The sequence below is a fragment of the Colletotrichum fioriniae genome (genome assembly GCF_027942845.1).
Source record: "Colletotrichum fioriniae strain IMI 355084 chromosome Unknown scaffold_7, whole genome shotgun sequence".
Taxonomy (NCBI): domain Eukaryota; kingdom Fungi; phylum Ascomycota; class Sordariomycetes; order Glomerellales; family Glomerellaceae; genus Colletotrichum; species Colletotrichum fioriniae.
The window spans coordinates 2,405,020-2,426,583 of NW_027076843.1; the positions used below are offsets into that span (position 1 = coordinate 2,405,020).

The 21,564-nt window shown below is 53.3% G+C and overlaps 5 protein-coding genes across 5 annotated transcripts; 3 read left to right on the forward strand and 2 right to left on the reverse strand.

Moving 5' to 3' along the window:
* Positions 1 to 3,790: 3,790 nt before the first annotated feature.
* N0V96_006797 (uncharacterized protein) lies at positions 3,791 to 5,291 on the forward strand (the record flags this gene model as incomplete). The annotated part of the gene is made up of 2 exons (XM_053196359.2): positions 3,791 to 4,344; positions 4,403 to 5,291. 2 exons carry the CDS (start codon positions 3,791 to 3,793, stop codon positions 5,289 to 5,291), a joined length of 1,443 nt encoding a protein of 480 aa, XP_053046222.2.
* A 379-nt stretch (positions 5,292 to 5,670) lies between these two features.
* On the reverse strand, positions 5,671 to 6,927 carry N0V96_006798 (uncharacterized protein; the record flags this gene model as incomplete). Its single annotated transcript, XM_053196360.2, has 1 exon — positions 5,671 to 6,927. The coding sequence occupies one exon, from the start codon at positions 6,925 to 6,927 to the stop codon at positions 5,671 to 5,673; it is 1,257 nt and encodes a 418-aa protein (XP_053046223.2).
* Positions 6,928 to 8,031: 1,104 nt separating this feature from the next.
* N0V96_006799 (uncharacterized protein) lies at positions 8,032 to 8,826 on the forward strand (the record flags this gene model as incomplete). The annotated part of the gene is made up of 1 exon (XM_053196361.1): positions 8,032 to 8,826. One exon carries the CDS (start codon positions 8,032 to 8,034, stop codon positions 8,824 to 8,826), a length of 795 nt encoding a protein of 264 aa, XP_053046224.1.
* A 743-nt stretch (positions 8,827 to 9,569) lies between these two features.
* On the forward strand, positions 9,570 to 10,478 carry RPL27B (60S ribosomal protein L27B; the record flags this gene model as incomplete). The annotated part of the gene is made up of 4 exons (XM_065757829.1): positions 9,570 to 9,632; positions 10,009 to 10,164; positions 10,221 to 10,344; positions 10,471 to 10,478. The coding sequence occupies 4 exons, from the start codon at positions 9,570 to 9,572 to the stop codon at positions 10,476 to 10,478; spliced, it is 351 nt and encodes a 116-aa protein (XP_065613746.1).
* A 1,194-nt stretch (positions 10,479 to 11,672) lies between these two features.
* N0V96_006801 (uncharacterized protein) lies at positions 11,673 to 13,062 on the reverse strand (the record flags this gene model as incomplete). The annotated part of the gene is made up of 4 exons (XM_053196363.2): positions 11,673 to 12,047; positions 12,101 to 12,732; positions 12,789 to 12,856; positions 12,920 to 13,062. 4 exons carry the CDS (start codon positions 13,060 to 13,062, stop codon positions 11,673 to 11,675), a joined length of 1,218 nt encoding a protein of 405 aa, XP_053046226.1.
* Positions 13,063 to 21,564: the final 8,502 nt, after the last annotated feature.

Sequence of the window (21,564 nt, forward strand, 5' to 3'; positions counted from 1 at the left end):
CTGCGATCAAACTCAGGCTCTGTCAATGCCGTAGAACCGACCATTCTACTTTCCGCCTCGTCTCGGCCCAGTGATGATCCATGGCAAATATGACCGTGGTTGACATGAAGTACTCCGTACACACTAAGAGCCACCGTCAGGAGCAGGCTCCGGACCACTTTGACACACAGGCCCACCGCAGTGTAGTCTTGCCTCATCTACCCACTGCTGGAGTCCTGGTACGGATAGGGGAGGATTCTTTCTTGAGTCTCGACGGGTAATGCTCAGCCGTAGCGCCAGGATTGCAAGCTGATAGATCCTGTCCATGAGCATATGTAAGATCCTCCTTTAGTGCCCATCGAGAACCGGTTTCCTAGGAACCAGGGCAGATGAGCTAGCTGTCGTGGAACACTTGCAGCAATACTCTTTGGTCTAGAGCTCCCTCCTGTCTTCAATGACAACAAAAGAAGGCCCACGGACGTGCTTAGATCGCACTTCGTGTTCAGTGCGCCACGCCGTTCCAGACATCCATGTCCGTCGTATCATGAATGACGTCCCCAGCAAAACATAACATACAATTGGCAAAACAGAATGCGAAAGACATACAACACCAGGTATTCGCTGGTCGTCACCGACCCAACTACTATTCCGGCCCTCATTGGCTTATCTATGGGAGAGCGGACGGGATCCCGAGTTTTCCAATGGGTATGGTCGTATGTGGTAGTTTGGCGATGCAGAGTTGAACATATGGTGATTACGAGAACTTTGCGTGGTGTTGCGGCTCTGGCGTCCGTCTCCCGAAACCAATCCAGGGATCCTTCTTTTTTTTTCTGTCAACAAGTCTGGCATTTTGACTGGCGTATAAATTTCTGTATTTCAATGTTCCAGCTTTGATTTTGCTTTTATGCCGCGGTGTTTTGGCGATGTCAACTTGCCTCGCATTCTCAGCCTTATTTCCTCGCCCAAGATCCGACAAGATCTAGTCAACGGAGGGGTTGACAAATGTTTGAGGCACCCCCTCAATGGCCAGATCGTCCTCTCTTCAACTTCATATCTTGTTGAACAAGAATTGTCATAGCTTCTAGGTGCTTGTGCCATGCAGTAGGAAAAACGATTCGCGATGCGCCTCCAAACCGCCACTACTGAAGCCGCACGAGAACGTACAACTAAACTACAATCAGACTTGAAACCAATTGAAATTTCATCTCGGGTGACTCATCTATATTAAAGCTCTTGATTTTTGTTAATATGATACCTGGGTCATATTCAACACTCTCGGATAGCCAAGCGCAAAAGTAACAATTGTCCTTGAAGTTGTACGGACATGAATTGTTTCTACAGCATACTGCGACTCCTATCAGCAGAGTTTAGCTTTGTTGGGTCCAAGTCTTTGGTTTGTGATACCTACTTCAAATTATCACAACTGCCGAGCTGCATCTGGATTTCGGAGCCAGTATGCGCAAATCGATAGGACGATGAAGCTATGTAAATCTGTATCTCTTCTGACCATGCCGTTGCAGCGTTAAATGATACTCAGTAGAGAGCCTAGTACAAGTCAGCAAGTCTCGATCGTTCGTGATGTATCATTCATGACACACGCAGAGTATCGAATGACGGAAAGATGAGTCCACATATGCAGGAGGGCTAACAGCGACCGTGTGACTACGAGCTCCCTCCCCACGAGGTCAACTTTGGGGAGCGAAACGGGTTGAGAGGGAGACACCTATGCCAGTCTACAGGTTCGACGGGTGATTTGGATACTGAGATTTGTCGGGGCTGACTTCTTAAAGGCCTGGCATTCTTTTCTCTGTGATTCCTCGCGGTACATCTCGATACATACATAGAACCAATGAAACAGCCTGAAAGAAGGCTTCCATAATAGGAGTATATTTCAAGGTACACCTTGTGCTGAGTGCTCTAACACCACCAACATGGTGTCATCAAAAGATCTTATGCCTCTCCGTAGCTGGATGATGTGCTTTGCAACACAACTCAAGTGACGCAGAGTAAACTGATCAAGCCGACTCTTAAACATGTTGGCTCCCTCAAAAGGTATAGGAAAGTGATCTTCCAAGCGTCTGGGGAGAATGCGCAACTTCGAACAAATGCTATGCCGAGGACAACGGTAAAGGGGACTCACTCGGATATCTTTTCATGGGCATCCTCAATCGCAATCTTCGCCAAATCTCGTGTGTAACGTGATCGCCTTAGACCGATTTGTACTTCTCGCCGCGCTGACGGAAAAGAATTGGGTAAACCAGAGGGGGATACGATCTAGTGCAGAAATATTGGACTCGTACACCTCAGTCTCGAAGGAGTGCTGAGGGTCCTGTGACGTACATCCAGTCAGAAGGTGTAATGTATGTCAGTTGCTCTCGATAGTATGCACAGTCATGAATTTCAGTATACCGTCTCGTCTCTGGAAGGTAGGCAATCTGCATCCTCGACATGGAACCTTTTGTTGTTGCATATTCACGACTGCCGAGACCCGCGACGAGACTCACTGTCTAGAGAAAAGACCCCTAAGCCCTGCCTTTCCTTGTTTAATTGTTTCAGGCAGCTGTACGCAAGACCTCACGGATTTTATCAAAAGGGCGCCTAGAGTGACGGGTGAGAATGTCACATGGCAAGTAGAGGAAATATAAACTCGTTCGCTCAGGGAAGTAGCGTTTGGCCTGACGAACTTGAGTTCCTCGTGAATCAGATGCTAGCTATAATGGCTCTGAACTACATGGATGAAGATAGAAATCCAGAAACTACCAACCCGGACCTTCGGTGGTTTTCCTAGCCCGTCAAGTGATATTGGACATTGAGAAATGTGCGAAGCTGAAAATAGGAAAGATCCAGACACGACGGCGTCTTGCCAAGGCGCAAAATAACCATCGAGTAAGGTAGAAAACAGCTTCACAATTGCTTGCATCCTTTGTCCTTCAGTCATTCAAGGCTAGGTAGGTCGCCTCGGAAGACCGGACGGCTGGGTGTTCCCCACTCTCATTGGACCGGCGCCGATCCGGATAGAACCGCGAAGCCGAACCCCCGGGAGCTCCGGGGCTCGGGTGTCCCCTGTCAGACCCCACCATAGCTCCGCCAATGTATCTATTTCGACATTGGGGGATACAGCATCGTGAATGTCTCACTTCGGATATGTATATGCAGCATGGTGAGCGATCTTCCTACCCTGACTGCCAAGCAGCAAATGAGCGTACTTAACAACACAGTAGTAGAAAGAAACAACTGGGAGTGCTGACCACTATCCACCGCATCTTCGAGGACCCAATCTCATGATCAATAGCTTCCATAACAGTGCCGAGCGACTCGGGAGTAGTTTTTGCGAAACTCTCGTCGCAATACCTCAGAGAGGCGATGGTTGGAGCTGCATCGACCTGCTTCTGTTGGGGCTCAAAGGCTCGCAGACTACTCGTTGAGGACAGTACTCGAACATGTCTACATAAACCTCAAAACAAATGCGTCAAGTATACAGCGATTAAACGTGCTGCAAGGGCAATGGTAAGTTGCATGTGAAGCAACCGCCAACAAGGGTGTGCATTACACGCCTTCTGATTGGCTGTGGCAAAGGAGCTTCCAGGCCTAAAGTGCGAGGCTGCGATCTTTTCCTCATAGCCTTGTGGCGCCCACTTTCACTTCTTCCAACTCACCTGCCCGATCGACCATTAATTTCTTACGCAAACAATTCGCGACCTGCGGGACATTCCGACGGGGCTTTGCGACCGCCAGACTTGCGAAATCGAGCAACCGAAACCCGAGCACGAAATAAAACAAGGATCGAGGCCTCCGATCGACGTCATCCATCATGGCCGACTCCGATGGCGAGTACCATGACATGTCTGATGATGACTTGCAGGTGACCAACGGGAGAGGCAGCGATGCGAGAAAAGGCGGAAAGAAGGGGAAGAGCGGCAACTCCAAGGCGCGATGGGAGGAGGTCAAGCGAAGTTGGGAGCAAGTCACAGAGGGCGCCGACGGCAGTCTCGCGGTCGGGGCAAGCTTGGAGGCCGAGAAGAGGAGGAGGCTGCTCAGAGACACAACGCCACTGCAGCGCGGCATTATCAGACATCTGGTTCTGGTGCTAGACATGTCGTTCGCCATGACGGAGAAGGACATGCTACCGAACCGCTATCGTGTAGCCTGGGCGTACGCGGCCGACTTCGTGAAGGAGTACTTTGAACAGAACCCAATCTCGCAGCTGGGCATCGTCGGCATGCGGGATGGCGTGGCCCTACGAATCAGCGAGATGAGCGGCAATCCGACAGACCACCTGGAGAAGCTGAAGGAATTTGAGGGCCAAGATCCGTCAGGCAATCCAAGTTTGCAGAATGCGCTCGAGATGTGTCGCGGTGCACTTTTGTACGTGACAACGCCTTCCCCAGAGCTCGACAGACACATACTGACTCTGACCCGACAGCCACGCGCCCTCCCATGGCACACGAGAAGTCCTCATCGTATTCGGCGCACTCCTCTCTTCCGACCCGGGCGACATCCATACCACAATAGACTCCCTCATATCCGATAAAATCCGCGTTACCATCGTCGGCCTCGCGGCGCAGGTCGCTATCTGCGGGGAGCTATGCACTCGCACCAATGCTGGCGACGACACACAGTATAGCGTCTGCATGAACGATGCCCACTTCCGCGATCTCCTCCTCGCCGCCACGACCCCGCCCGTCACCCGGACGGCCGCCCAGAGCACCGCCTCTCTGCTCATGATGGGCTTTCCCTCTCGCACCCTCGCGCAGGGCGAGACGACAGCCGTATGCGCTTGCCATAACAATCCCGCCCGCGAAGGCTACCTCTGCACGCGCTGCGCTACCCGCGTGTGTCGTCTGCCCATCGAGTGCCCTGCCTGTAGTTTGACTCTGATCCTTTCCACCCATCTCGCGCGCTCATACCACCATCTCTTCCCGTTAAGGAACTGGATCGAGGTCCCCTGGGCCGCAGCCGCCAAGTCAAAAGCATGCTACTCGTGCCTCACCAACTTCCCGGAACCGCCCAAGGCCTCCAAGAAGAAGGATAAGGGTAAGGACCAAGATGGCGTGGCTACGACGACAGGGCCCGTCGCCCCGACCCCCGTGAAAGCGGCAGAGCTGAAGGGGGTTAGCGAAAGCGGACGGTATGCCTGTACGGTGTGCGATAATCACTTTTGCATTGACTGCGACGTTTACGCGCATGAGGTCATTCACAACTGCCCTGGATGCCAAAGTGACACCCGTGGGGCGGCGATGGAGGTGATTAATGAGACGAATGGGACCCATGAGCATCAAACCAATGGAACGGCCATGGTGGTGGACTCATGACATTAACAGATATATGGGAAACGGAATATGGGATGGCGGATCTTGGAGTAGATGTGGAGCTCCCGTGGCAGGGGAGACTAAGAAAGAGAACAGCGCTCTGGCCAGAGTTGGCCAACATTCGGCAATTTGCATTTGGACAAACGGATGACAGCATCAACGGAGCACCGGAATTGGTGAAAAGAGTATATCGGCGCAAGAGGTCCGGGTAAAGACCATGTTTTTAAATATACCTATCGTACCCTGCAGAACCCCCTCAACAAGAAGTTGGCTGGCTGAGAGATGAGCATCATAGCCTCACATTCGACACAAGCACGAGTGTGGATAGGAACAATTGTCACACTGAAATGGGTTTAACTTGGTTTAACTAGCTTTTTCTGCTTTACAGGTTTCCACGCTCGGCCTGCTCGCGCTCAATAGCCTCGAACAAGCTCTTGAAGTTACCGGCGCCGAAACCCTCAAAGTGGTTGCGCTGGATAATCTCAATAAAGACGGTAGGGCGGTCCATCAGCGGCTTAGTGAAGAGCTGAAGCAGGTATCCCTGCTCATCGTAGTCGATGAGGATGTTGAGCGCCTCAATGGTGGCGAGGTCCTCCTTGAGCTCCCAGTTGCGCTTCTCCGTCTTGAGGCGGTGGCGCATGGTGTCGTAATAGGTCGAGGGGACGTTGATGAACTCGACGCCGCGGGCGCGCATGGCCGACACGGTGGTGATGATATCCTGGGTCAGGAGGGCAATGTGCTGGACGCCGGCGCCCGAGTTGAAGACGACGTACTCCTCGATTTGGGACTTCTTCTTGCCGGGCGCGGGCTCGTTGATGGGCATCTTGACCATGTTGTTGGCCGAGGCCATGACGATGGAGTTGAGGGCCGAGAACTCTGTGCAGATTTGCGAGTCGTCGACGGACCAGAAGCGGTGGAAGGAGAGGCACTGCTCGTAAAAGGCGCAGGCGGAAACCATTTCGTTCCAGGACTGGTTGCCGACGCAGTGGTCGATCCGGGCCAGGGGCACGTTGGGGAGCGTGACGGTGGCCGTGGTGGGCTTCGCGGCGCGGAAGCCCGGGAGGAAAGGACCCGAGTATCCGTTGCGGGAGATGAGCGTGTGTGTCGTGTCGCCGTAGGTGCGGATGACGGCGGTCAGGACGTTGCCGTGCTCCTTGTCCTTGAGGACGGTTGGAGGCTGAACAGCATCGGCGCCTTCTGAGACGGCCTTGTTGTATACGCCCTCGACATTGTCGACCTCGAAGGCGACGTCCTTTACGGCGTCGCCGTGCTTCTCGAGGTGAGCGTGAATCTCGCGCAGGAGCTCTCGCTCCGCGTCTGAGATGGGCTCATCCTCGGGGAGGTGGGCCAGGGATCGCACCGGGGAGGTGAAGACGAAACGGACGTCGTTGTTGGCGACGGCGTACGAGGCGATATACCTGCTGCCCGTTTCAAGGCCCTTGTATGCTACGGTTTTGAAGCCGAAGAGAGTAGTGTAGTAAGCAGCGGCCTGCTTGGCATTGCCAACCCACCAGGTTACGTGATCGTAGCCCTGGAAGTTGGGCGGCGGATGCTGTACTGCGAGTCCATCGCCGAGATCTGTTGATGCCGGGTAGGCGGCGTTCTGTGGCGGGGAGTCTATGATGGCAGAAGGGGACATTGACACTCAGAAGTTTTCGGGGGTGACAGGATTAGGGTCAAGGAGGTATGGGTGAGTGTAAGTGCGTTGGGATTCTCTGATAAGAGGCAGACAGAGTCGATGGTTAATCTAGTGAGATTGTATACGTTGCTCGTTGAGGAAAAGGAGGGGGAGATGGCCGTGTTATGTACGTCGTACCGTCCATTCTATATGTACCAAGACACTGACACTGTATTATCAGATGTGAACCTTATTCATTGACGGACTTCCGCCTTTGGAAGACAAGGACTTGAGTAATCCTGCATTCCATGCCCGCAGATTGGTGGCTCCCCGTCGCCGCATCTAACGCTTGCCACTGGCTGACCTTTCCTCCCGGGCGGGGGTAGTCTCTGGATCCTGTCTCTGTCCACAGTCCTTGCGCATAGGCAATTCGTGACAGGACCGGCGCCATCCTGGAATGGCTTCGATACCTGGCAGTAGCGTCCCGAAGTAGAAGGAGAGGTTGGCAGCGGTAAAGCGTAGAGCCGGCGGTACAGCGTTGAGGTGAGATGCCAATCGCAAGCGGAAAGGCGCCGGCCGAGTGTGATGGCCGCGGTGAGCCGCGATAAGCCGCCGCTGGCCGGCCCATGTGCGGCGCGGCTTTGACGGGTTCCCCACCATGCTTCGGATGCTCCAGGCTATGCCCGCCATCCCGCCCAGCAGCTCCCAGATCCAACCTGGAATACAAAGAATAGGAGGGCACAGGCGACCAAGCCGCTGTTTCCGTTCATCCTGGGGAACGTCTGGGCTCTCTGCTTGGGGGATGGGTGGGGTACCCACCATGACGGCATGTGCCTTATCTCATCGCCTCTGAAACCCTTTCGTAGCCGTCGCAGTGCGGAATGTGAGCATATGCTGCTCGCCCCCCCCCCCGCTGGAGCCGCTCGGAAAGTGTTGCGTCTGATAAAGGTTGCCGTGCTGCCAGCCAGTCCTGGCGGTGAAAGTCACTTTTGAGATCGGAAAAACGTGTAGTCGGTCAATCGTCACGCATCGAAAAAAGTTCGATTTATCTCGAATCTGTTCCTTCGACAAAGAACATCAGTATTTCTTCCCAAAACCGATCAATCTCCAATCCAACACTGCAAGATGGCTTCTGTGGACCTGTCTCGACGAGACGTTAACGTCCTTGACAAGATCAAGGACCCCGAATCCGACCCCTCGGCGAACGTCCTCCTCGACCCATCCCTGCCCCGGGATCCTCACATCGCTGATGCCGCCGTCTACGAGCGAGTGATACAGAAGGAGCGCGAGATTATTCTGTCCATGCAACAGCTCGAACTTCAATTGGCAGAATTGCGGCCGAGAACTGTATCCGAACCGGTACAAGAGTACAAAGGTCTTCTTTCGAAGCTGAACGACTTTATCGAGGAGTACCCAAATTATGCCAGCGCGAGGAATAACCGCGTACAGGCGCTGAGACGGCTGTACGGAGACACAATGCTGTTGGCGGGAGCACCATCCACGCCGCAGCGGCTCGTACGGGCGCCCGAAAGCACCGAATTGATCCAGTACTCAAAGATCGCCCTGGAAGATATTGAAAAGTCCATCTTCCTCTTGACGCCGCGCACAATGTTCGGCGCCATGTCGCCTCAGGCAGCCAAGACCCTGTCGCTGGCGTACACGCAGCGCGCCGCCATCTACCACATGACTGCCAAGCTCGTAGAGGAGCACAGCGTGCAGGTCGCGGACGGGAGGCGAGAAGCTAGCTGGACGAAGCTTGTGTTCGAGGAGGCGGCGTCTCGGGACTTTGCCTATGGCGGAAGATTCGGTAACGAGATCGCCAAGGGTCTGGCGGTGAGCACGAATCCCACGGCGAAGCTGTGCGGACAGATGGTTCGGGAAGCGATGAAGAAGGAGTACGGGCCGTCCTATGGAGAGTAAAGGGTATATAGAGTATCAACAAATTGTGAATGCAAGCAAATGCGGTTGAGGCGTCGCATCTCCTCCCTTGCCAGTGGCTGTGACTATGAGTGCTTATGCAGAAGCCTTGAGAAGCCCTAGACGTCTAGACATCCAGTTCAATTAGTTAGGGCTCGCACCAGTGTACTGCTGATAGGCACTATACCTCTTTGCCGCCGCAATGGTTTCCTGCGTAGTCTTGCCCTTTTCTTTCTCCTCGCGATTAATTCTAGTCGCTGCGGCACCGAGTCCAATCACCAGGGCAAAGATGGGGTCCGCGACCTTGGAGATGATGTATGCAGGAGGGGCAGCCATGATGTGCGCGTTTAGGTATCGTCGTTCGTGGAGCGTGGTAAAGCTGGGCTGTTGTTGAAATGGATCGGAGGAAGTTCGCGATGAGCTCCGTGGTCAGCTTAGGGAGTGGAGCAGATTGAGGGCCGTACACGGTACTTCTACCACCGTCCAGTAGAGCTCCAGCGCGGACGCCGGTCAGTGGAAGCGTCCTTCCATTGCCAACCGCCCCCACTTCCAGCACCACCCACCACCATTGATTCGCCTATTCCCCAGTAAAATTTCGACCACGTGACCGGGCACATGCTTAGGTCCCTCCCTCCCACGGATCAATTTTGAAATTTCCTCTAGGTTATCAAATCCAGGATCTCACGTCGCAGCAACTTTCACCAACCGCCCAGTACGCCCAGCACCCACCGACAGCGCAGGTCAAAATGAAGTTCCTCAAGGTCGGCAGAGTCGCCATCATCACCCACGGCCGTTACGCCGGCAAGAAGGTACGATTATATACGAAAATTCTCGAGAAAGCCTACCCCGTCGCAGTACAATTTTCACCCCGACTTCGCGAGAAGGAGGGGCGCGGATGAAGACCACCCAACATCGACGTCAAGGAGTGTGAAAGTGTTTGGTCAGGGAATACTGGGAAGGAAATCATGGCGACGACTATACGAACCGATTACGAATTGCGAAAAGAACAGGAGGAAACAACGGTCCGACCAAACACTTTTACACTCTTCGAGCGTTCGATATTTGGGTTGACGGCATTCACGAAATTTGCTGCGGAGGAGGACACAGGTTGATTGTGTCGGGCCATGATGCCCACACATAACGTATTCAACAATCTCGAGCGATTGCTAACGCTCCTCTCTGCAGGTCGTCATCATCCAGCCTGTCGACTCTGGCAACAAGGCTCACCCCTTCGGTCACGCCCTGGTCGCCGGCATCGAGCGCTACCCCTCCAAGATCACCCGGCGCATGTCCAAGACTCGCCAGGAGAAGCGCAACAAGATCAAGCCTTTCGTCAAGCTTGTCAACTACAACCACTTGATGCCCACCCGCTACACCCTCGAGCTCGAGGCCTCAAGGGCGTCGTCAGCAACGACACCTTCAAGGAGGTCACCCAGCGTGAGGATGCCAAGAAGCAGGTGAAGAAGGTTCTGGAGGAGCGTTACACGAGCGGAAAGAACAGATGGTTCTTCACGCCTCTGAGTATGTCACCCCCCCTCCCCATATCGATCGTGTGCTATCTTGCCTCCGGGATTTGCCCTCCCCACGGGACAGAGGCTACGCGTCGGCTACTGGTAGTTCGTCCATGTACTAACATCATGTGCGCAGGATTTTAAAGGACAAACCGTTTTCTGCAATCGTCAACAGGTCGGGGAGTTGGGCTGGCTTGTAAAGAGCATCAATTGGCATCTGAGGTCCTCGGTTTAAGGGCTCCCAATGAGAAACCATTGAAATCCAAGACGTTTGCCCTGTGATACCTCAACAACATGGAAAAAATGCCGCCGCTGCTGCTGTGACCGGAAGAGTGATAGACACAAAAGAAGATGAGATTAAAAAGGGGTCAAGGGTCTATGATGACTGATGGGTATGATTCAGCCCTCGGCCGTGGGATGGCCATGATCAATGGAACATGAAATAAGCAAGTCAAATCAACTTTTCCAGCCAAGTCGAGTCGTGATAATTGCCATGGTCCTCCTATGCTGGGTGCTTGCTTTCAATTTCACGTATCAATGCTCGGATGCCCACCGGCTCAGGTGCTGTGCGACCCACATCAATTGTTGCACAAAATATTGCAACCCACCCACACAACCCTCTATTACAAGCCAAGACCGAATTGCTGAAACCACGACTTACGTTAGATGATGAGACCGTCGCCGTTTAGATTGAGCACTCTCTTCGAGAACAATGAATGGCACCTGATTCGATGCTGGCCACCTGATGTTGTTTTCTGGCCTGATACGTCACAATAGCTGGGGGCATTAATTATACGCCAGAAACAGTCTTACTGGTCGAAGGTTCCGTTCGCGTACCTAAGTCTGGCATGCCTAGCAAATGGTCTTCAGTGAGCCGAGTCGATGTATTTCTACACCACTGGCATGCAAGCTTCGAACCCCGCGCACATCGCCTCGCATGTCACCGGCCATTTCGTTGCGAACTACCGCCATCTTTTGCTTTAAGCTTTATGTATCATTGCGTACGTACATGTCTATATCCTCCTCCGTCTAGAGTACATGAGATTAGAACTTCATGATGCAAGCTATGCAACCTGAACCCTTTTGCGCTCTGCGCCGTTGCTCTATAGCTGTACACGGGTGTAACTTCCCAATCAAACAAAAGTTGGTTCCGTTTTCCGGATTAAAAAAAAAAAAGAAAAAGAGGTCAACAGTGCACACGGTTGAAAGGAAGTTCGTAATATGTACTCAGAACAGGGTAATCGTCGCGTAGAGAGTTTGGTATCATCACATCTCTACGCCCACAAATAGGAAAATGACAGGCCAAAGAAAAGATGCTATCGCCTTCTATCCCATAACCTATGCCCTGCTGCTGCCGAAGTGGCTGTTGACCTCGTTGATGAGGTTGTGGGGGTCGTACTCGGGAGCGTACGTCGGTGCAAGGCCACCAAGCATAGTGAAGAGCACGAAGGCGGAGAACACGATGATGGTAAGCTTGCGAAGAATCGGCTTGCGCTGGCCGAACTCGGCCCACTGGCGACCGCCCTCACCCATGTAGCCCTTGATCTGCTCAAAGCCGAGCTTGTAGTAGACCATGCCACCGAGGGCGATGCTGTATCCGAAGAACTGGAGACCAGAGACCTGGGTGCCCCAGATGGCCATGGAGGCGGCAACCAGCATGACGTCCTTGAGGACACCGCAGAGAGTCAGGACCAGGGAAGAGGTCTTGCCGATCTGGAGAGAGTTAGCAACAATGATTGGCCGATTTCAGAGACATCAAAACTTACCAAGAAGACGACAGAGACGTTCAACAGGAAGGCGCAGAGACCGTTCAGGAAGAAAGTGAACAGGCCAACGTTGTACACCTGGTCCATGGTGACCTTGGGAATCTCCCAGATGAGAGCAACAGCCAAGTTCATGACAGCGCAGATGGGAGCGAAGTAGTAGACGGAAACGAGGGGATCCATCTTGTAGTCGGCAGAGCTAAGCAGGCGCTGGACCATGGTCAGACGCAGGGCCTCGAAGATGACACCACCAATCTGGAAGATGACACCAATCCAGACGAACTTGATCTCGCCAATCGAAGCAATGATGACACCGACAACGATAACGGAGACGTTCAGGAAGACCTTGAGGTTGGGGGTAGAGACACCAAGGGCCCATCCAGAGAGGAGGACAGCAACGGGGGTCGTGGCCTTGAGCATCTGGATGAAAGCGACCGACAGATACAGGTAGGTCAAGTTACCGCAGATCAAGCTCAAGCTGAAGAAGACACCGATAGGCACGATGGCACGCACGTAGACACGGCCAGTCATCTTAACCGACTTGCGTCCGTCGAGAACGTGGGTCCAGCGAGCGAGGATCTGGGTCATGATGGTTGCGAAAGTCAAGTGGTAGGTCGTCAGAATAACCGGGTAGCCTGTGGTCAATCAGCATGCTGTCCAAAGCTCCAGGCTTTCGTCTCGGTCGGCTTACGGAAGTTGAGGGTGTCGAGAATCCATTTGTTGAACAGAATGACGGATGAGGACAGCGAGATCCAGACACTGCGAGAGGATTGGGTCAGCTAACTGTCGCAGCAGCAGAAATTCAAGACTCTGGTTTCTTACATGACGTAGAGAGCGGGATGGATCTGAGGACCCTTGGATTGAGGTGAGGACTTCTCGGCGTCCTGGTTCGTGGTAGGCAGGATAGAGCCGTTCTCTCCACGAGGAACCTCGCCTGAAACGCGCGTCTTCTCGTCGGCACCCATTGTGACGGTTTGGTGTGCGGAATGGGGGAAAGGAAGTAGGGGACGAGGGGTTGAGGTGGACGGAGGATTGATTGAAGTCGTCGGTAGTGGTGGTTGATGTTGATGCAGGAGCAAGTTGATACAGCTCGAGGGCAAAAAAAGACGAGACGCGCAAAAACGAGAGCGAGCGAGTGGACGGGACGGCCAAGCAACTCGTTAAAGGTGTCGTGGGGTAGGCGACGGGTGCTTTAACAGTATGCAATGGGGGGTCCCAAAGTTAGACGTTAACGGACACCTGTGGTGGTACCTGAGCCGGTTCAAACCTTGGAATGGGGCTGAGCACGGCTTTGTGAATCTGTAACCTGTGATGAAGGAAGAAGGAGAATCGAAAGGAGAAACCGGAAGTAGGAAGCTCTTGACAACCACGACCCTACGGGAAGAGTTTAATAGAGGTCTGAAAAAAGAGGACAGCGGCTGTTTGGAGGGTGTTGGAAAGGGAAAGGGGAAGAAAGAAAGAAAAAAGAGGAAGGGGGGTGGGTAGGCGAGGTTGTAGTGCAGCAAAGATATGGATGCCCCTCGGCAATTAGCAGCGATGGGCGTGAGAGAAAAAAAAAATCGATTTCCTCGTCTGTAGTGTATTCGTAGGTATTTCCCGCCCCTCTCTCTCTCTCTCTTTCTTCTGCCTCTTCCTTTCCCTTTTCTATGGTGTGTTTACCGCATACTGTGTGGTAGGTACGTGTGTAGTTGCGTAGGTACCCTCTCTCTCCTTGCTCCTGCTCTTGTTCTGGAAATTGAGGTTCACGTTGACGCGATCAAGCCCGCCCAATCCAGGATCCGGCAGGCGATGTACAGTCACGGATACTTGGTAGAGTGGAGCAGTCTACCCGCTAAGAAGGTGTTGGCACCTTGGCCGGAGCGCAACCCGCATGTACCTGGTACAGAGAGAAGATACCCAGGTCCCACTCTGCAACTGTGAGGGAGAGAGCAGGATGGAGGGGGCCACTTGTCCTGACAGAGACTCCAGACTCCAGCGTCGGCCGTGGCAAGCGTGGATGCGACTGCGTGGTACGCCACCCTCTCAGGGGCTCCGATGGGACTAATATTAGTGCTGCCAATCTTGGATAGGGGCCGCAAATCAAGCTCTGCCCGCTCACCCACGTTCTGGTCCTTGGCATCTCACCAACGACGTGACTAAGGTAAGGTACCACGGCATCTGGCTCCTCTCATTCTCTCACCTCAGAACCTTGAAGTATTACAATGGGCGAGGCTTGACTCTTGAGCAGGTCGGACGACGGCGATGGCGCTGCAGATAGAGTTAGGAAGGTCGTTTCTGCGTGGCTCAGCAAAGCAAGAGCTATGAAGATCAACTGAGTCTTGGTACCGGACTGTAGACCTGCGAAGCGATGCTTGACTCTTGTCAATGAACCCTCATGAAAGTGTCCCGCTCGCTATGGATACCTTCAAGAGCACTACCACCACCTAGTCCTAATGAGACTCACGAGCGTTATATTGTGGCAGGCACTCGATATTACATTGGACTGCATCTCATGCAGCTCTTGTCCCCTTGGGCGGCTGTACATGTATCCGTACCTTGCAGCCCTTCCGGCCGTTTACAGATCCAGTAGGAGTACCATCACCACCATTATCCATACGTGCCATTCAACCCTATGGTGTTATCGCTACTGTGTTAGGCGAAAAGAGGCTCTTACTGTTGGTTAAGAGAATTGGACGATTGCTCCGAAAGGGGGGCCAAGCCACCCCGGCCTCGCCTCAGTCTTGCAGTCTCATACATCGGGCCTTGACCTTACAGCCGCAGCTAAGGCAGGTCTCGGTCAGGTCTTGTCGCCAGTGTCCAAATGACATCTCAATGCGTTTGTCACTTGTGGCAGTAGGATGTAGCATAGTTATCGTCAAGTCTATCTTTAAAGGCCATGGTCTCTGGCCATGTGATAGACTAGACTGCCTTTAAGCTCTGTAACTGGCATGCGTTCTTAGTGCCGGTAACCGTGAGGTATACATATATACTGCTCTATATGACTATATTTGGTGACTCCAGTTGTGTATCTGAGATCTCGACGCCTTATCTCTCAACGCTGCAATTTAAACTGATCTTAAAAATAAGCTAGAAGCCGCAGGAGGAAAGAAGAAAAGAAACTTGCTTCCCTTGGAGGGAGGCTCATGCATTAGCACCATCCATACCTTAGCAAAAGCAAGGTAGTCCGCACTGCTTCTTTCCGTCTTCTACGGCAGGCACTAATAACTGGTTGTTCTAACAAAGATGGCATCATTCCTAATATGGGCACTTTCCTCGGCTGTAATTAATGTCAGACTCGCGCTTGCTTTACTGGTTACAGACCCTTCTCGAACACGTGCGGACGCGGTTCAACACCCCATCCTCCCTTCCGTCACTATCCGTATCAGTCAGTGCTTCCTTCTTGTGAGGTGCCACGGCGCCTTCCAGGTTTGCGCAGGTAAGACCGCTCCGGATGGGATGCCGCCTGAAGTCGCACCTTCCATGCTGCTTGTATTTTCACATCTCAAAGTCTCAGACCCCCAAGACGTTGTCTTCTGTTCCCGAGTCTTTCAATCTGCGAGGCACTTTGACACCTGGAACATCGCACTTTGTACGAATAAGGTCCCCGAGGCACCCGAGTTTGTCCCTTGTACTCCGTACATGCAACTCGACCATTCCCCGTTTCCTATGATCTGCCTTCAAGTTGATTGCCCTTTCATCCCACGAGTCGCGAGCTGGTGGGACCCTGGTATTTTACACCTACGGATACCTTACCCAACCTAGTTTTGGATCGTCCTACGACTGACACGCAGAGCCCTCGCTCTCGTTCACTGTTCTTGTTCTCGTCGCCTCCAAAGACCGAATTCGTCGACATGTCGCCCATCAGTGTGCCAAATTGGTGATGATTCGTTCCGGAAAGCGGAATCCGGGACGTGGGTGCTGGTCCCTGGGTCACGGCTCCAAGCTGCCCCCTGCTCCTCCCATCGCCCTACTCTCAAAGATGGGACGCCATCTTCACCATGCCACGCCTTGAGGCGCCTTTCGGGTTTCCTCGGACAGATGGCAGATCGTGGACACCGGCCGCTTGGGTCCTTTGGGTTCGGGAGGCTGAAGTCTGCTCGCCTCACGTCCTTCATGCTTTCGGCCATCATCTCCAGGCCCCGAAGAGTTCATTCCAACTTCTGCGTCCAGCCAGGTCTCACTCCAGCCTTACTTATACTGCCACACTTCCCGTACCAAATCATTCCTCAGTATCCGTATGACTATGTCCAAACCTAACGGTGGCAGCTGCCGTGTGGCACGTAGCATGTGGCATATGGCACGCCAGTTCAGATACCGGAGCCAACAAGCCTCGACTCAGCATGCCGTTTTTGCAGATGCAAACCATCGATCTTAGGAAGCTTCGAGTCTGTGTTTGCGACGAGGCTGCCACTTTCATCTCGGAAAGACTGACATAGTTGGCAATTATCATTGGATCCATCCGTCTAGATCTGTTTGATGGGCCATGCATCTTGGCTTGCATCTCCTTGATGTTGCTATTTGTGTTTTTGGCCGCGGGGTTGCAGCTTGCTGTACTACATCAACCCGTGACCTGTGCATACAGCACCAGGTATTCGAATGTTCATCAGATGAAAGTACTTCCAAGCCGCTCGATGCTACATGTTCGTACTCGCTCAACGGATGAGTGATCACAGCCTCGATACCAAGCATTCTGTCAGCCAAAGTCTCCGCTGCAATTCTCCAGCTGGAGCTGCTGTTATTAGAAATTCAGTGTTTGGAGTGCTTCCCTGAATCGGCGGCTGATCAAGTCGAGGTTCATGCGGTGCCCCAAAACTAGCCAGGCTGATCTACAAGAGGCCCAGTTTGTCTGTTTCAGAATGTTGATGAGATGGGTCCCGTACCCCTGTGCCGGCTGCCGGGCAAGCACTCCAGCAAATGTCTTGTTTGGGGGAGAGGCCGTCTTTCGATACTGGAGTACGGAGTACGGAGTATGGAGGTGGTGCTGGGGACGACACGCGTGCTCGAATGCACGAACACGGAGATGCCTACCAAATGGACCACTTACCAACTGACGGACCGATGGGCAACAGTTGGTGATCGACTTTCACAGCCTCCTTTGCTGCTCCGCAGATGAGAGGCAGGGGCAATCCCACATTGGGATGGAAACGTCAATCGCCAACAACCAAAGCTGGCAAGGGACCCAGAACGGCGTCTGTTTGTAACAACTACCGACGGATCGAAATTAAGTCGTGCTGCTCCATCAACAGTCCAACGCGGACCCAGCGGTGACGACAACGGACGGGGAGTGAAGAGAAGAGCACGGGAAGATTTCCCAGATTGCTAGATGTTCAAACGGTGGCACTTGGCCCGATTGCCGCCTGTCTCCCAGTCCCTTGCACCGTTTTGCCCTGGCTCATCTTATTTCCTTAGTACACAAGACACAACAAGCTCGCTGGCTCCGTGGGGGCAGCATGGGCAGTGGTAAGGCGAGAAGAAATAAGAAAGGCCGACTTCAAATTTCTTGAGACGACGATCGCTGAGTGAAAGGCGAGTTGCAGACCACCTCACACCAGCGCGGGAAACAACGATATCCCTGCCCGCATCTTGATTGGCGATGCACGAAGTTGATGAAAATGAGCAGATGGAACATGGGCTTTTGCAAGCAGGCGATTGGAGAGCCCCATTCCGCTAGGATAAAGTGCGGGTAGAGGCGACGGGACACTGAATCACAAAACTGCTGGCGTCCCTTTTCGGCTTGTCTTACTGGCGCAGAAGCAAAAGTAGCTTGAGGTGCGCCGGCATGAACGTAGTCCAAAACGTCGACGAATATCACGTTTCGGCTCTTTGTACTTATTCGTACGGAGCAAAGGTACGGTTGGGTATTTGTCTGCGACTCAGGCTCGGCCTTGGACGCGTACCCGACTCATGGAGAACCGCCGAGTTGTCGCCAGGCCGAAACGATTCACAACAAGCCATGGTGTCATTGCTGCCGTGCGGGACAACAAATTGAACAAATGGAGGCAAGTTTGTTTTGCTGCTTTGCATGACGGGCTCTTTGACGAGCTGCAGCGTGCCCACGGAGGTGGGATTGCGCTCATTTTATGAGATTACACTGAGCAGGGTTCCGTTATCGAAGACATCGCAACTCGGCTCAGGGCTCTCCAACCTAGACAATCTCAAAGAAGGCGGGCTGCGACAGGCCCAGACTACCTTACCTTAGGCGCCCCGTACTTCATGTCACCATGGAGGCTCTATAGCACGCGAATCAAACCACACAGAAACGTGGTCGACCATCTGGCTAATGTCCGAGAGATAGCCAAGATGAGTCGAATCCTTCCCCGGCCAACCATACCAACTTGGTTGGTCAAACCCCACGGTCCACGGAAGGATGACAATGTGGCGGGAGCGGCAGCGGCAGCGGCAACGGCAGGTACACAGACGCACTCGAAAAGAATGACAGGTGAAGGCTTGAAGCCCCGAAGTCTGAGAGTTTGAGCGAAATGACGGACGGCAGCTGCCCGACTGGGAAATGGAGGCGAAAACAACGTGTGAATGCAGATTGACAGTGGGTTTTAGTCGAATTATCAAAATATATTAGCGCAAGCCACATCGAAGGTCCAACCCACTTCCGAATGGCGGAGAGATTGGCACGCCAGCATCTGCCATCCGGGAACTGGCAGTTCACGGGTCAGAGAAGCGCCGCTCATTGCCAGGACAGTATGGAACAGATTCAGCCAAATGCCTTTTTGGGGAACGACCGAAGTTGTCGAAGACTAGGTGTTCAGAGCAACAACGAGTTAGCCCAAAGAGGATCGTGAACTTCAGGAGCCAGCATAGGATCTGCGTTGCCGGGAGTCCGGGACAGGGTAAGGAGCGGCAGCGGGCAGCAAAGCCAGCACCAACAGCGTCCGACAAACTGATGGGCAATTGACCATTCGGAAGCCTTGCTTTGACGGCAGGACCAGGGACCCTGCAGAGGACGAGAGAGAGAGAGAGAGAGGCACAGATGGTCGCTGTCGATGCCCTTGGGCCTTTCAGATCCCTCTCTTCTGGTTTGCCGGCAGCTGATGAAGGTGCAGCATCTCGACGGAACCAACGCACTGAATCCCCGACGGGAGGCGGTCAACAAGAGACGTGCAGATAGGTTACCATCGCCTTGGCGGTCTGTCACCGTCTACTGCGGTAGTGCATGAAAAGGTGGGTGGGTGTTTGCTGGTGGGTGCTTCGAGGCCGAATTAGATTGGAGGTTTTCATCAATCAGAATGATGAGCAGCGGCCATGAGGCGTGTGTTTCCGAGTTTCGCGACAACCTTCCTACAACTACGGGTACGCTCGACGTAGATTCGAGATTGGGTTGTGAACCTTGCGGGCTCTTCCCTGTGCCCGTCTGTCGTTGATTACACCACGGACGATCTGCATGTTTGGAAAGTCAATCTCTCCAAGGTGTCAAATTGGTAGGGTGACTTGGTTAATAAGTCTGCCGCAGTCTGCTATACTTCTTCCCGTCATGCCTGCCCGCCTTTGTTCTTTGTTGTTACTTTGTTACGAGTCTCTGCTCGCTCCTAGTATCCATACTAACTTGTGTCTACTCCGTATGATGGAGGGGTTGCAACTTGCGGACCTATTCAGGGTGGATCATGAACTGTTCCTCTTGGGTTCTTCTACGGCCCAGTACCAACCCCTACTAGTGTATTGGAACGGGTTGACGGGTGCGTGTGCGTACGTAGTAGATGGGCACCTATGGGGGGGAGGGGACAAGGGAAAAAATGGGAAAGTAGGGAACGTGTCCTCGAGTCCTTGGGGAAGCGAAGGCAAGTTTGCCTCCACATCTCTCTCCATTTCCCGGTTTCCAGACCGCACAAAAAAGAGCTGTGGATAGGAAGAACAGGACAAACCAGACCAGGCCAGACCAGACCCAGGTGGATGGCGGGTGTGTGGCCCATATCTCTCCTCCATCCCACCTTTGAACCTCGATACGGGCCTGATCTCGGATCATACTCACGCTCGCGGTTCCCGTCTATAATGCCTCGCTTTGGACTGTTGAGGGCTGATTCGGACTTTCAGCCTGTGTCTCTCGAGACTTGGTCTCACTAAATCCCCCTACGTACGGGTGATACGGTCATGATCGTACGGCTCAGTGCCTTTGCATCGCGAGAAAGCAAGAAAAAAACCCACTCGTCTCTGATGATATCGTCCGTGAAGCCAATTACAGGCAATCCGCACTCTCAACTCTGTAACCCGCCGTGGGTCGCAGGAACTTACCCAGGCCCCGGTGCCGCTATTGCAGAAACTTGGAGACTGAAATCATTGGAATGCGGTATGTGCATCCGGACGGCCTGTCTTCTGAGCGGTGCGCGATGGTGGACAAGCTTCTGGCAGCTCCACTGTTGTGGCTGTAACATTGGCATCCGTCGTCCTCTCGAGCAAGAGTCTCAACTTTCAAGTGAGTCGAGAGTCTTCCCCTGTATGGTTAGTGGTGAGCATACGGCCGCCGCGTCTTTCTTCTTTCTCTTGCTCCCACATGAAATCATGAAATGCCCAGACTTCTAGAGTCTAGAGGTTGGGGGTTCATATGAGCAAGGGGGGCAATGGGAAGGAAGCAAGCAAGGCAATGCAAGAAAGCGTGTGGCGAGCCAGCACGAGGGCCCGGCCTGGGGTTGCGGTTCGCTGCCGTCCGCGCCGCCTGTCGACGTTCCCGTTCCAGTTTTGCTGTGCAGGCCAGGGCCCAGACCCCTGTGAGAAGGAGAATGAGGTGGTTTGTCTTGGCTGATGACGGACGAGGGGAGGGAGCGAAGTCGAACTTGGGTGCGGGCTGTCATCTGCGGATAGATAGAGTGCGGCACGGATAGCGAGAGACCTGAGTCTGTTCCTTGACCGAGATAATAATGGCAAATACTAGCATTGCCATTCGGCGGCGGTTGCCACGAGGCAAGGAGAGTTTCTGTCAAATAAGACCTTGTCTCAAAGTGTCGGGACAAGATGCGCCGGGACGTAGGAAACGTTTTTATTTTATTATAGAGACGGGAAGCACACACGCTTGGCCGCTTGCTTTACTTGAGAGCCTCGTTTGGGGACGGCGAGGCATGTGGTGGCTGCAGATAAAGTAGCTTCGCCGCCAGCCGCCAATCCAGTACCGGTAGGTAGGTATAGCAAGTAGCAAATCTGCTGTACGGCGTACCGGAGGATGTCTCCGCCTTTTTGATCACACCTCGTCGAGACTCGACACTGGTGATTCAATTAATGCTGAGGATCTACAGCAGTAACAGTATCTCGAAAAGAGGATGCCACTGGCAAAGTAGTACGAGCACAAGCTTCAAATGGCAGTACTGAAGTGTGTATTCCTGGTGGCAGTGGTGGTGTCGATGTTGCGATTATCTTGAATTGTGGGGGTGTGTCTACATAGAAGAGCGCGGCGTGCCTTCCATGAGATGGTGAACGGAGCATCTTGGAACATGACACTAAGCTGAGGCTACCTAAGGTACATGCACAGTAGGAGCCACGGTACGTAC